Genomic DNA, 15962 nt, shown 5'->3' with positions numbered 1-15962 from the left:
TTAAGAAGAGGAACCTTACCATTAAACAAAGGTTGAATTTAAAAGGCTCGGTTCTCTCAAAATTTTTAGTTTTAAACAAGTGAAAAACTCCTTGATGTACCTCATTATGTCATTCTCTAATAAAGCTAGGTGAAGAAAGGTGTTAATATGAAAAGCACACCTTCCTTTCTTAATCATCATACCCCAGTCCTTTTCTCTCTGAACTGAATTATTTTAAATCTTACCACCCTGCTTGCTTTTTCTCTCAAACAAAACCACCTAGTGCATGAAGAATTCAGCAAATTCAGATTTCACAAGTCAAGGGTAAAAATGCATCATTTGGCAAGGTCATCCCCATGATCCTGAACAATGAGCATACCTTCTCCCTGAGCCAATTCCAAAAGGCAGCCACAACTCCAGCCCCATCCCCAGTCCCAGCTCCAGCTGAGTATCACAGTAAACAGTCTATACTGAGGCCATTCACACACCACATTATGCTACATGACTAAAGAACATATAAATATGACACTGACACATAAACATGAAGTTTTTTAACAACTGACACAAAAATGTTCAATTTCTACCTTTGAGATAGTCAGGCCCACTGGGAATGTCTTTTCTCACTCGTATAGCCTCCTGTGCAGACTGTGTAGGACTTGGCTGTGAGGAAGCCTCTCCAAGATTTTCCAACAAAATTTTCATTAAAACTGTTAAGTCATCTTCACTGAGAGCAACCTAGAAACAGCCAGTAACTTGTTAACATAAAGTAATAAAGGCCCAGAATGTTGTAACTATGTCTTCACTTATAGTTTCTTGAATTAACTAATTGGTCTTCTTTCTTTCTCTTTTTGGTGGTGTTTTTTCTGGTTTCGGGGCCCTATACTTGTTAGGCAGGTGCTCTACCACTAAGTCATGCTTTTAGTCCTTTGCAGTGACTATTTTGGAGCTGGGGTCTCCCTTACTATCCAGGGTTATATCTGGACAAAGATCTGTTCATTTCATGGACAAAGGAGCTAAAGAGAGACTTCACAAGAGAAGAAATAAAAATGGCAAAGAAGCATATGAGGAAATGTTCAACATCCCTGGTAGTAAAGGAAATGCAAATAAAAACAACCCTGAGATACCACCTCACTCCAGTTAGAATGGCCTATACTCTGCTCAGGCAACAACAAATGCTGGAGGGGGTGCGAAAAAAGAGGAACCCTTCTCCATTGTTGGTGGGAGTGCAAATTAGTACAACCACTTTGGAGAACAGTATGGAGGTTTCTCAAAAAGCTCAATATAGACCTACCCTATGACCCAGCCATACCACTCCTAGGCATCTATCCTGAACAGCAGGTCCCAAGATATCAAAAAGACATTTGTACTTCCATGTTTATCGCGGCACAATTCACAATAGCCAAAATATGGAAACAACCCAGATGCCCCTCCACAGATGAATGGATCCAAAAAATATGGTACCTATACACAATGGAATACTACATAGCAATTAGGAATGGTGAAATATTGTTATTCACAGGGAAATGGTCAGAACTTGAACAAATAATGTTGAGCGAGACAAGCCTAGAACACAGAAAACAAAGGGGCATTATCTCCCTGATATATAACTGTTAAGAAGGGGTGACGGAGAGACAGTAGAGACCAGGTCTGTGAAACCAAAAACTGCTTGTCAAATGGTATTTCCCATAGGACTGGGACAGTGACCCAACATTATGTAACTAAAACCAAACAACTACTCAACATATAAAGGTCAAAAATTGACCTCTCAGTGGAATACAATAGCTCAAAATCTATGTATGTGTGTTCATATAAGACTACTGTTGACATATTGTCTAATATCGACATTACATTTAAAGCCCTAGGCGAATTTTCTTGGGCGTAGGCCACGTGGATAACTGTATATGTTCTTGATACATTGTATATTGTATATATGTCTACCTGACCCAGGGAGGGGAAAGAAAAACAGGGTGTAAGATATCACAAGAAATGAACACACTGCCCTACTGTGTAACTGTACCCTTTTTGCACAATACCTTGTCAAAATATTTGTGTTTAATTAATAAATAAATTAAAAAAAAAAAGATCTGTTCATTTCAGCCTTTCCATGATAGCTGGGATGAGAAGTGCAATGCATCACACCCAGTCTCTTATGTTGAGATGTAGACTCACAAACTTTTCTGCCCAGGCTGGGCTCAAACCACAGTCCTCCCATCCCTAGCCTTCCAAGTAGCTAGGATTATGGGTGTGCCATTCTGGCCCAGTTCATTTACTTTGGGGAGGGGGGAGAAATGGAAGATGGGGGAAGGAGGTAAGATCAGGCAAAGGAGGCCACAAATGTCAGTTAGGAGTCATTTTTTTACTGTGTGTAAACAAACTTTGTTTCCACCCATAGCCCAGTTTCTGCCTTTGGGACCTAAGCACTCTTCCTGCTCAAAGGTGACCTGTGCCATCCTGTTCTGGACCTGAGCCTCACCCCTCTTCTCTGTCCCAACTCCATCCTGCATCTGTTCTCGCCCAGCACCAGCTTATCCTACTTTTTTTCCCCCACCCAAACTCAATGCAGGAAGACAACTGTTCAGATTCTGGTCTCTACCAATTGGAAAAACGACATTTTCTTGCTCTTTCTCTCATTCTCGCTACACATGTATGTGGTCATACATTGGGCATTTGTTTATCAAAAAAATAAGGCTTCATAGAATAAACAGTAACAAATGTATCTAAAGTATATTTTTAAAGCAATACACATATTAGGATCGCAGCATCTTGTCCATATTTTGCTTTTATAAAAGACGTAAGTATAGGGGCTGGGGGATATGGCCTAGTGGCAAAAGTGCTTGCCTTGCATACATGAAGCCCTGGGTTCAATTCCCAAACACCACATATATAGAAACAGCCAGAAGTGGCACTGTGGCTCAAGTGGCAGAGGGCTAGCCTTGAGCAAAAAGAAGCCAGGGACAGTGCTCAGGCCCCGAGTCCAAGGCCCAGGACTGGCCAAAAAAAAAGACTAAGTATAATAAAAAGACAAAAGACAAAATGGCAAAGGTCTGAGTCAGGCATATCAGTATCTGCTCTACCAATTTCAAGCTGTGTTGTGGCCCAAGTTTCTCAGATCCTTTAATTCAAGCCTTTTTTTTTCCCCAAGCTTTAAAATAGGAATAATAGTGCTTGCTCAGAGGACTTCAGATCAGCATGAAGCAACTACAACAGATAGAGCTAAAATCAGCACTTTATTTAAAGTCTCTCATCTTTCTGTCTTTAGTAAATTTCCCCTATAGACCCAGTAGCCCAAAAGCTTGTTGTAAGCATTTGTACATAAATTCACAGAAACATGCATGCATGCACCTTCTCTAAATGCCAAAACCTGCGTCCTCCAAATTAGGTCCCCATAGTCAGGGAAATCTAATCTCGTTTTAATGAAAATAAGGAAATAGTTGGCACAAGGTAATAGTCAGACACTTCTTGTCTCAACCCCCAGTCCTCAGATAACAGATGTACATTAACTCCTTTGCATTTCCATGGAGACCCATTACCATTTGTGATAGGTGAATAGCACCTAACATCACCACCTCCAGTTTGATGTGGATAAAAACAGCAACTCTGTCATATATTACCCTTCACTAAGATTGAAGACAATTTTGAAAGGTGGCCCCAGTCCCTCAGAACTGCCAAACTGATTTGGAAACAACTTATATGTGTTGTCTGCCTTGACATTTCTTAGCTAGCCTTGATCTGGGAAAACTACAAACTATGACCAGAGACAGAGCACTTAGATCACTGATGGTTGAGGCAGAGGAAACAAGTATGCTGTTAAAGAAATGATGTCAGCTAGGCACTGGTAGCTGACCCCTATCTATAAATACACACCTTCATAGGTTTTAGTTTTCCTGTTATTTCCATCCCTGGAATTTGCATATACCATGTTGCTGATAAATTTCGTTGAATGGACAAAAGCATGTTGACTGGCTTTAAAATTTCAACGTCAGGCTGTGACAAATCATTCTGCAAAATAGTTCTAAATGAAAAACAAGAAATTATTATATATTACATATTAACAAGTTTCATTTTAAAATGAAGACTACCATATTTACTAACAGTTTTCTAAACACTTAACAGTTGCTATCAGAATTGTTTTAAGTATTTTTTTTTCACAAATAAATCCAAATCAGAATAAATGAAGTTTATATGTAGATGTAAAACGAAGACTATTTATGTAAGATTTTTATGTGATTTCAAAGACATGCTGGCATAAAATCTCACTAATGTATTATTTACTGTCATCCACTAAGATTGTTTGACATGGAAACTGAAATGAAACAATGTCATACAAATATCAATCTTTCTAAAGTTGGAGAATAAAAAAAACATTGTAAACCTAATATTTGACATGTTATTTCTCCAAACTCAACAAGGAAAAACATATCCAATTTTTAAGTTAAATATGTAGCAAGGGTCAATTCTAGCTTGATTTGCAAACAATCATCTGCACAACCAAATTTTCACTTGCCATTCAATAAAGCCAGCATTTTACATTTGAATTTCAGATTCCTTTAGATACCTCACTGAAAATCCCCAAATGTGACAAGCTTTGAGAATGAAATATCTTATATTTAATTATAATTTAATTATAAATTTAATCATAATTTCTCCCAGGAAAGACAGGGAAATAACTATGTTGAAAGTTTAAAAAGATGTAAATGAGAAATAAATTTAGTACGGCAGAGTAAACTACTGTTTTATTGAAATGTAGTCTATGTTACCCAGGACAGTTTCAAGATCATGATCTAAAGTGACTGTCCCATCTCAGCTTTCTAAGCAGCTTAGACTATAGACAGGAACCATCATGCCTAGATAATAAGCTTTAATTTTTTAATAGAATGGAAAAAAATCATACTGTAAAATGAAAAGGAAAAAGCTGAATTCTGGATTCTGAATCCAGAATCCAGCAAATTACTATAACCACTGACTAAAAAATAAATCAATGGTCAAGGTTTCACAATTAGGATAATTAAGTAGCAAGAATCACTAGAAGATTTTATGCTGGGCAAAAATTCTAAGAAAAGCCTATTTCTAGTAAGTAAGCATAATTAGATTACATATTTATACCTGGACAGCTTCAACTGAGTGAGTTGGATATTCATTTTGTCAATGACTGGGGGAAGAGAATAATTCTCTATAGGAACCAAGCTAAAGTTGTTTTCAACTCTGATTAAACCCAGATCTGCTATAACAGCATTAGCTGACACTGAAGACTGAGGAATGATAATCACAGGGGCTTTCAAATGAATGTCCATCAGGAGGCGGGAACTCTTCTGAGCCAAGTCCTTCATGCTGGAAGCAGCTCTTTCTGCAGCCTGGGCTGTGGCTGCACTCAAAGCTTCTTTGGCAGCTTGGAAATTGTTGAGGAAGTTCTGTTGGAAGAGACTGATAGTCAGAGGGCTCCCCAAACAGAGGATATATTTTCAAAAGGAAAAATGTCCAAAAGCATCTTAAAAGAAAAGCTAAATAAAAAAGCTAGTAAGGAGATATTGTTATGACTATATATGTAAGTATAAGTCTGAAACAGCATACTCTGAGCTAACAATAGCCACTCCAGGAAGCTCTTTCAATTCCATTAACAATTTTCACAATTGTTTAATTTTTATTACAAATGATAACAGTTCTTTTCATATCTTTTATCAATAAATATTGGTCATTTAATGAAAATTTAAAAGAAAGGGATGGAGAAAAGCACTGTTTCTCTAATATGAACTCCACTGTGAGCCTCAGGTCACAGTAACAAACTTCACTTAGCAGCTAAGCTTCTAGTAGCTTATTATTGAAGATTTACTTTCTCAAATATATCTGGAACAAATAAAAGTAATTGTCCATGTTCCTGAACTCATTAACAAGAATCAAAACTTCTCTATTTATGATCCCCATTTTAACTAAAAGTAGCATTATTCCCAATGAAGCAATGATCATTCTCAGAATATTCTTAATGTTCACCCACTAGTAATACAAAAACTATTTCCTCTATCCCCTCCCTCCCCCCAAAAAAACCTTCCTAGGAAAGTGTTTATGATGGTGGAATGATAAATTCACGACTGGCAAACGCTTTGGTTAGCATCCCCCAAAGAGACACAGACAAATTTTATCCAACCCATAACACTTAGATAGTCACAGTAAAAGAATTTCACCCTTTCTGACCACAAAAATAACCAAAAGCTTTAAGTTTCAATCTTAGTCATTCAAATGTCTGATGACCTTCCTTACAACATTCTTTTAACTAAATAACCTTAATAGCATTACATGGAACACATAGCACTAAAAAGCCCTGAATTAAAAGGTACTTTTAATATACCTAGCTATGAAAATATTAGAAAATTACAGTGAGTACAGTTTAAAACATTATTGAAAATTCATTTGTTTAGCCATCGTATCAAAGAATTCCTTAACCACAGCATTCTATTCAGCATTTTGGTGTTTGTTACACAGTCCTATGTTAGAGTTTGGATTTTAAATGTCCCTGTGGGTGAAACCATTGATGGCAGTGGGGTCAGCTGGGGTCCAGCAGAAGTGAAGTCACAGGTGGCACGTTGTTGATGGGACTATGGGGACCTCTGCTCCCAGGAAGTCACAGGTGGGCAGCTGTCCTCTCCACTACATGCTCTCTGTCATGATATGCTGCCTCAACATAGCCCACAATCAACCATGGGACTGACGGTGGATGCAAATGTACAAAGCCAAGAGCCAAAAGAAATCTTTCCCCCCTTTTTCTTGAATTATTTATCTCAATGATCAAAGACTAGCATACCCTATTAGTGAAGATTTTTTTTTTTTTTTGGCCAGTCCTGGGGCTTGGACTCAGGGCCTGAGCACTGTCCCTGGCTTCTTTTTGCTCAAGGCTAGCACTCTGCCACTTGAGCCACAGCGCCACTTCTGGCCATTTTCTGTATATGTGGTGCTGGGGAATCGAACCCAGGGCCTCATGTATATGAGGCAGGCACTCTTGCCACTAGGCCATATCCCCAGCCCGAAGATTTTGACTATATAGGTTAGGTTCAGGTGTACAAGCAAAACACTTAAGCCTCAATGATTAAAAAAAAGCACACATAAAAACAAACTTACCAAAAGAGACATGAAGAATTTATGAACATAAACAATCTGAATACAACCCACTTTGAGGCTAAGTTTGCCATCCACTTTAGACATATCAGTATAGGCCTCGCCTTCTGTGGCATTGGGATAGAGAGTCATATGGAACCTGAAGACTTCATCTCCCAAAATAGAGACAGCCTACAAATATGAAATAACCAGTCATTACATAAAAGTGCTATAGGGTCCTACCTACTATTGAACCCTAAGTTGTTTCCTTACTGCAGAAACCTAAATGCATACAAAAGCAATATATAAATTAAGCCATAAGTACTATTAAAAATATCTTACTTGACAATAACTTATCCCCATTTTTATAAAGGTCACTTTATGAGTGGAAGTACCTATCTATCACCAAACTATTCGGAAATATTATTAACTGTTATCCTCCCTACTCATAACAAAATGTTCAACATCCACAACAAAAAGTTCAACAAGTTCAACAAAGATGAATGTATACACACACACACACACACACACACACACACACAGAGAGAGAGAGAGAGAGAGAGAGAGAGAGAGAACAAATGAGAGTGGAATCTCAAATCCAAAGGAAAAAATACACTTCAGTACATCACCTTTTTGTGAATAGACAGCAAGTCAGCATTCTTAACTATGATATTCTGAAGTCTGGCAAACACATCAGTCTGTTTTGACTTCACAGAAACAGAGGTATTCATTCCTATGGGAGAAACAACATTTATAAACTTTTCATTTCATGTAAGTAACTTAAGTTCAATAACAACTACCAAGATAGAGACAGAATTCACTAATAAACATACTATCAAGAGGCTCAGGGACACCACCCAGGCCCTGAGTTCAAGCCCCACAGACAAAAAAATCAAACTCCTAAACATACTATCAACAGAATCAACTTCCATATATGAGGCACCTAAGAAAAGTTATAGTATCTTCAAGTACTGTACACATCTCATACATAAGAGCTGTGGAAATTATAAAAAACAATTGCCCCCTGTTTCAAAAAGAAATAATGACATTTTCCTAAAAACAATACCCTGTGCATTTTGACAAGATCAGAACTGATTACTTGTGGAGATTTAATATTGTTAAAAAAAAATCATACTAACATGTATTATTAAAACTGTTGTTCCAATAACCACAGATAAATGAACACCATTTTGTGAGTAAAAATTATTTCTATAATAAACTATCTAGAATACATTCTTCTGAAAGATGTCATTTTTAAAATTTCTAAAGTCATAATGGTCTCTAAAGTGGCTCCTCGGGGGGCGGGGGGGGGGGGCTGGGGATATAGCCTAGTGGCAAGAGCGCTTGCCTCGCATACGTGAAGCCCTGGGTTCGATTCCCCAGCACCACATATACAGAAAATGGCCAGAAGTGGCGCTGTGACTCTAGTGGCAGAGTGCTAGCCTTGAGCAAAAAGAAGCCAGGGACAGTGCTCAGGCCCTGAGTCCAAGGCCCAGGACTGGCAAAAAAATAAAAAAATAAAAAAATAAAATAAAATAAAGCTGCTCCTCTTTACAGAATGCCTGCAGCTATGACCCAGTAATGATCCCAAACCATTACTAGGTCACAGGAAACACAATAGTATTTGTTGGGTAGTTCTGACTTTGTACCCTTTTAAATCACTATGTGGCAAGCATATGAATAAATCAACTTACTCCTCACAACAACCCATGATTAATTATTACTATCTCCATTTCACAGGTGGGGGGACTAAGGCATACAAAGGTTACTTTGTTCGTAGCCACTAGTAGGATTTGAACCTTAGTGGGCTCTCCAGACCTCCCTATAATAAAATCTGACCAAAGTAATGCAGTTTCATCCTTCTATCAAGCTGATGACTGAAAAGGCTTATAAAGCCTATCTCTTAGAAACTGCTTTTCCTATAATCTATAATGCACAAATACAAGGGAGACAAGAGTAAGGATACTTTTTAACTCTGAGATATTACTACGGTGGTTGTTCCTCAGTTTAAAGTTACTTGCATCATTTCCTGAAAAGGCAATCACAGTACTATCAGCCAGAGGCTTCATAAAGACCAGAAGCATTTAGCAAGCATTCAAGCTCCACCAGGGGGCAGAGACAGCAATAGGATTGAGGTCTCTAACAAGAAGTCTGAGATAATCTTGTTCCTCTCCTGCAAAACCTTAATTCATCTGACACACACGGAGAAACTGGAGGACAGGACCCTGTGTTAGTGGCCAGGTGGGGACTAGAGGCCTGCTCGCTTTCAGAACTCACAAGACTCTGCCACAGGTCATCACCCCTCTCTGGGCTGCAGATTTCTCATCTGGCAAGTGGAGGAATGATGGGGCCTGGGGTGCTGACTTCACAGGAGGCAACACAATCCAAGGGATGAAAGGAATGTGCAGAAATTCTGAGTAGGATCTGGCCACAGGGTGAGTCAGGAGAGCACCAATGGCAAGGAAACGCTCTCCTAAAAGTATAATCTCTTTTTTTTTCTCCTCTCCTTTCTTCCACCTCCTACAGTGCTAATGTGTAAATTCGGGACCTTGTACATGCTACACAAGCTCTCTACCACTTAAACCATGCCACGAGCCCATTTGGCTTTTAGTTGTTTGGTGGTTTGTTTTTCTCTGAAGTCTGTACCTTTTGCCCAGAGGCCAACTTCAGACTGTATTCCTGTTACCTATGTTTCCCGTACAGATGAGAATTACAGACATGAATAACCCACCCAACTTGTTGGCTGAGACAGTCTTGCTTCCTCATTGCCCAGGCTGACCTCGAGTGGCAATCTTCCTATTTCTACCCCCAAATAGCAGGGATTATAAGAATGAGCCATCTTGCCTAGGCCATATTGTATAATTTTTTAAACAAGTTAGTAATGAACCATAACAAATTTACTTCTACTATTCCAAAGTAATTTTAACAGAGCTTGCCTAAGCTTTCCATATAAGTCAAGATGACTCACAAGAAATCCATTGTGTCATTTTCCCTGCATGCTTATATAAATATGAAATAGAAAGATCTACACCAAAGAATCACTACTTACCATGTATTTTAATGTCTGCTATGTTACACTTCTGGTCACAAACAAAGACATTAAATGCACTTAACTCAGCTGTGACCTTCAGATCAAATATATCCTCTTTAGAAATGGTGGTAGATGCTGAAAAGTAATAGAAACTTTATGATTACCGAAGTACAAACATGATATAACACAGAAATCATCTTAAATTCACTCACTAAACACTGTGTGTAATCAAAAAGGTCTATGCTGACTATAATAAATATGGATTGTAGATCAATTTTCAACCAAACAAAAACTAGCATGTTTCCCTTAACATGAAGAATAAAGACAAGTATTCATATATCTTGATGGTACTATTTACTACACAGAAACTTTCCTATATATGTTTGTTCTCTGAGAAAAAAAAAACACTCTCAACTAGAATTACTGAATTTTCTTAGTCCCAAATTTTTATTCTGAACACCTCATATATTGGACCAAGGAATAATAAAAATTGATATGTTGATGTACATTTAGTAAAAAATCATAATTACTTACTATGGTCCTTACATGTGATTTAACTATAGAATTAATCTTATTTCACAAGATTACATGGTATAAATCCAAAAATTACTCTAAAACTAGTTCCATAAAAAAATCAACATAAAAGGCTAAATTTAAAAAGACATACTTAAAAAGTATGTGTGGCAGAACTGCAATAGAATAATGGACCCCATTAATCTACTTTAGGGTATGTCTTTACTAATAAATCTAGGAAATCTTTTCCTACAAAGCCATCTTACCTGCCAGAAACATACCACATTCCTATAAAAGCACAAGAGCATTTGTGTCATCAGCTCTTAATCCTCAATATGATGACAAATTGTTTTCCATGAACATCTAATTAGCATAAGCAAGTCATAAAGACCAATAATATAGCAAATTCAGACGAATGTTTGAGTTAACATTAATTTTAATTTAGGGTGCATTCCAATATTGGTATTTTATTTTTTAACTGAATTATGTATATATTTTTTAAAGGTATTTGTAAGGATACTATCGCTAAAGATCTTAATTGCCAAGCACACTGAAGACAAAGAAAAATCTTTTACTCTGCTTTGTAACAAAATAATCTCTGTTCCATAGTTTCAAAAAATCAGATCATATGTTTGATGTAATAATACAGCAATCTTACATTTAAGACATTAGTAATACAGATAAAACTCAAGATGGTAATCATTTGAAAATTACATTACTAGACATTAGATATTTGCAATATTTAAATACAAAGAAAAACAACGGAATAGTATTTGGCTAATAGACAGCAACATGCTCATTGTTCACTCAGTCACATATGTCAGATGACCATGTGTCCAAACTTATGTGTGATCCTAAGAGAGATTAGGTTAGAAATCATTGAGTGTGCCACTTCTAGGAGATCCCTTCACTAGAGCTCACAAAGCAGTCAAACCTGCTGAGCTCGGGGCTAAGATGGGCCTTTGTTATCATGCATGACTGACTACACATATTTTAATTTCCTAGATTTGACAGGACTGAAGTGATATCAATGTAAAGTATATACAACTTTTACCTTACATAAAAGCTACATAGGCCAAGCGCCAGTGGCTCAGGCCTGTAATCATAGCTATTCCAGAGGCTGAGAGTAAGGATCATGATGGGAGCCCAGGCAGGAAAGTCTGTGAGACTCTTATCTCCAATTAATCATAGAAAAACTGGAAGTGGTACTGTGGCTCAAGTGATAGATAGAGCACTGGCCCAGGCTGGGTTCAAGCCCCAGGATCAGGAAAAAAAAAAAAAGTTACACAGTAAAGCTGAATATAAATACATGAGTAATATCAAATAATATTGTTAAAATAAATTGATAAAATTTGTTTTCTTTTGAAACTAACCTACTCTGTCAGACTAGATGTAACATCAAAGTCCTGAATATCTTAGGTTGAATATATGATTACTATATGAGAGAAAGTATTAGTTATAACTCAACCACTAGTACCAGCTTTGATGGCAATACTTCTGGACTCTCCTGTGAGTGGTTTCATCTCAGACTCCTTCTCAAAAGAAGATGATTCAGAAGATGGAACAGCAGATGACAAAAAATCCATAAGAGAAAGTAAAGCTTCCAAATGAAGAACTAAGTCTAAGGATGAAAATGACACCTGTGACAATGAACAATTAGAGAGGCAGGTTTCAGGAATGTAATCTTTCATTGATGTTTTTGTTAACATCCCATATGTACAACTTGCACAAGAATAATTCAACTGGGAAATCCCTGAAATTTTCAAAAATTGCGACTACAATTTTAATCCCTATAATTACTATTACAAAATCAATCTTACCTACCAATAAACTAACACTCTGCCCACTCTCATGGTGCAATCATAGTTCTAACCTACCATTCTAGCAGAAGTTGATGAGTTTCAGGCACAGACACAGTAAATATTTCTAGTTGGACTAGGCACATTCAAATGGACTGCAGAGAAATGCTCTATCCTTGTCCTAGACCCATTCTAACCCTACAACTCACACACAAACAAGTGAACCAACACTCCACAAAATAACCATAGTGGATTAAAATGAACAAATGTATGATTTTCAGTCAGATGCCGGTGGCTCACACCTCTAATTCTAGCTACTCAGGAGGCTGAGTTCTGAGGACTGAGGTTCAAAAAGCGTCTGGGCAGGGAAGTCTATGAGACTATAATCTCAAATTAACTGCCAAAATGCCAGAAGTGGAAATGTGGATCAAGTGGCAGAATGTCAACCCTGAGGGAAAAAGCTAAGGGATAGAATTATGAAAGACTTACCTTAAGTCTCTGTTTGGTATTGTCATGAATCGTCTTAAATTCTGGCCCATCACTGTCTGCCTGTAAATAGTGGGTAATTACACCACTAGGTTATAAACACTAACATTTCATGCATTAAAAAAAAAACATATTTTTCACTTTTCAACATACACTATTTAAACAGTATGTTTCTCATGGGCAAAAAGAACCTATCCAAGAATCTAACCACATTCTACAGGTAAAAAAAACTCAAGTTGCTTTTCCTACTCTGTAGGAAGTATTAGCATATCTAGATTAGGTGGACCAATGTAAAAGGAAGGGAACAAGCTAGGATATCTAGGTCAAGCTACAATATCAACACACTTTTGCTTCACAATGCAACAGGTACTTCATATTACTCCCTAGAATGCTGATGAGCATCAGTCACCACAATCAATCAGTTAGGGGACAAACTTAAGACTGAGCATGCCTATAATCCTGCTACATGGGATGGAAGCTTAAGACCAACCCCAGACAAAGATGGAAGACCCTACCTAAAAATTAAACTAAAAGCAAAAAGGACTAGAGGGAGAAACTCAAATGGTAGATTGCTGGCTTGCCATATACCAGACTCTGAATTCAAACTCCAGTATCAATAAAAATTAAATAAAATTGAATGAATAATAGTAAATATATTTAACTTCATATATTCAAATATTAAAGAACCCTAGAAGTCAAACAAGGTACCTTGGTGAGCAACATTTTCAGGAGGGGTTCATTGGTCACATTAGAGGAGTTCACAATGTGGACAGGCTCCCCTTTAGAGTCTAGAAGAAAAAACAAGGTTGATCCGCCAGCCTCTTTAACATTTTCAACATATTTTAAAACAGGACCAGCCATTTATACAAATGTTTGTCTATCAAAATTCAAAAAATTGGGCTGGAGATATGGCCTAGTGGCAAGAGTGCTTGCCTCATATACATGAGGCCCTGGGTTCAATTCCCCTGCACCACATATACAGAAAATGGCCAGAAGTGGTGTTGTGGCTCTCAGGCCCTGAGTCCAAGGCCCAGGACTGGCAAAAAAAAAAAAAAATTTTTTTTTCAAAAAATTGGGCTGGGAATGTGGCTTCGCAGTAGAGTGCTTGCCTAGCATGAAGTCCTGGGTTTGATTCCTCAGTACCACATAAAGAGAAAAAGCTGGAAGTGGCACTGTGGCTCAAGAGGTAGAGTGCTAGCCTTGAGCAAAAAGAAGCAAGGGACCAGTGCTCAGGCCCTGAGTTCAAGCACCAGGAATGGCCAAAAAAAAAAAAAAAAAATCTCAGGGAAACTTTTCTGCCCAAGCTGGCTTTGAACCACAATGCTCAGATCTCAGCATCCTGAATAGCTAAGATTACAGGCATGAGCCACAGGCACCTGGCCAAGTCAATAAACTTTTAAACATCAAATTCCCTTGTAACAGTGTAACAAACAATCTAAATGGTTATGATGACACAGGATGTAAATATTGGTAAGAAGCACCATTTGACTAATGAACACATAATAGGCAAAGCTATACACTTACCAGTGAAGTCAAAGCACTGCATACTAACTTTTTTCAGATACGCTTTAGCAGTCATGTCATAGGTTCTCAGTCTAGCTTCCATTCCAAGCTGGAGGATATTTAGTTCATGTATAGGTCTTCCTTTCTTTTCTGCCGATTTCATCAGAGTAACTACAACCTAGAAGACGACATTACACAAATTACTTCACTAAAACCCCGATGATACATCAAGAGTCAAAGAACCCAAAGATTCTTATAACATAAAGACATTTATTTCCATTGTGTCTGAAAATTGCCTAGAGTTTATTTGGACATATACTTGTTTAGACTTTCAAATAATCACCATTTTCTTCTAGTAGTTTTTAAAAGACAAAGTACAAAAAAAAAGTCTCACTTAATTCCCAGAAGCCCTAGTCTTTATAGGCAGCTTTTCCACCTGCAAGTCTGTGAGACCAATAGCTAATTTTTTTCCTTTTTTTTTTTTTTTTGCCAGGCCTGGGGCTTGAACTTAGGGCTTGGGCACTGTCTCTGAGCCTCTCTGTGCTCAAGGCTAGCACTGTACCACTTGAGCCACAGCGCCACTCCAATAGCTAATTTTTATTCAAGTCCTCAGGCAAAGTTTCTCAACTGTAGTACTACTAACATTTTGACATAAAAATAACTTTTGTATTTTTTTTTTTTTTTTGCCAGTCTTGGGGCTTGACCTCAGGGCCTGAGCACTGTCCTTGAGCTCCTTTTTGCTCAAGGCTGCCACTTGAGCCACAGCGCCACTTCTGGCTTTTTCTATATATGTGGTGCTGAGGAATTGAACCCTGGGATTCATGCATAGGAGGCGAGCACTTTACCACTAGGCCATATTCCTAGCCCAAAATGATAAAAATAAATTGATAAAAAGTTAGATTTCTCAGGTGTCCCTGGGCGTTGTCCCTGGGTTGTGAGTGCGCAGGGTCGGGGACTGTCCTGGGCTTTGCAGGGCATCTATCAGTATATCTGACTGGACCACCACTTGCTAGTAGCAGCCTCCCTGGTTTTAGTGACACCCAAAACTATTTTCAGACAATGCCAAATACCACAAGGCAGGTGAAAAATTTTCCCTCTCCAATCTGACCACAAAGCATAGGAACAATCATAATACATGGTTACAAGTGATATTACAAGGGTGTTACAAGTTTTATATTTATATATGCTGATTAACTGCTTTGCTAAAATGATTTATCTATCAATGTTTCAATTATCAGAGTTAAAAAATCTTTACCCATTGACATAAAACAGAAACTTAGGTTTAATATTTAAGGTATTAATTTCAGAGCACTAAACAAGTAGAACCCATTTCTTTAAGTCTGTAATATTTTGGCTCAGAAACAAAGCACAACTTCTTTTTTTTGTTTGTTTTGTTTTTATTTTTTTGTTTATTTTAATTTGTTTATTAATTGAACATAAATTTTTTTACAAGGTGTTGTGCAAAAAGGGTACAGTTACATAGTAGGGCAGTGTGTACATTTCTTGTGATATCTTACGTCCTGTTTTTCTATCCCTTGTCTAGGTCAGGTAGACATATATACAATATA

The 15962-nt window shown here is 37.6% G+C and overlaps 1 protein-coding gene across 4 annotated transcripts in view; it reads right to left on the bottom strand.

The window, feature by feature from the left end:
* Nucleotides 1-15962, bottom strand: part of Vps13c (vacuolar protein sorting 13 homolog C) — a 137791-nt gene that overhangs the window by 54200 nt on the left and 67629 nt on the right. For 3 of the 4 annotated variants that reach the window (XM_048332995.1, XM_048332996.1, XM_048332998.1), the window contains exons 37-46: nucleotides 14416-14572; nucleotides 13600-13679; nucleotides 12895-12954; nucleotides 12075-12246; nucleotides 10112-10228; nucleotides 7692-7795; nucleotides 7087-7254; nucleotides 5083-5387; nucleotides 3844-3991; nucleotides 564-714 (exon numbers count right to left, since the gene is read on the bottom strand). In XM_048332995.1, the coding sequence (XP_048188952.1) occupies nucleotides 564-714; nucleotides 3844-3991; nucleotides 5083-5387; nucleotides 7087-7254; nucleotides 7692-7795; nucleotides 10112-10228; nucleotides 12075-12246; nucleotides 12895-12954; nucleotides 13600-13679; nucleotides 14416-14572 (1462 nt within the window). The remainder of the gene's footprint in view (nucleotides 1-563; nucleotides 715-3843; nucleotides 3992-5082; nucleotides 5388-7086; nucleotides 7255-7691; nucleotides 7796-10111; nucleotides 10229-12074; nucleotides 12247-12894; nucleotides 12955-13599; nucleotides 13680-14415; nucleotides 14573-15962) is intronic. The other variant, XM_048332997.1, reaches the window with a different exon arrangement.

Source organism: Perognathus longimembris, chromosome 23 (assembly GCF_023159225.1).
Source record: "Perognathus longimembris pacificus isolate PPM17 chromosome 23, ASM2315922v1, whole genome shotgun sequence".
In the NCBI taxonomy this organism is placed as follows: domain Eukaryota; kingdom Metazoa; phylum Chordata; class Mammalia; order Rodentia; family Heteromyidae; genus Perognathus; species Perognathus longimembris.
Note: the sequence above shows the minus strand (reverse complement) of the source record. Positions and strands in the feature narration are given on the sequence as shown.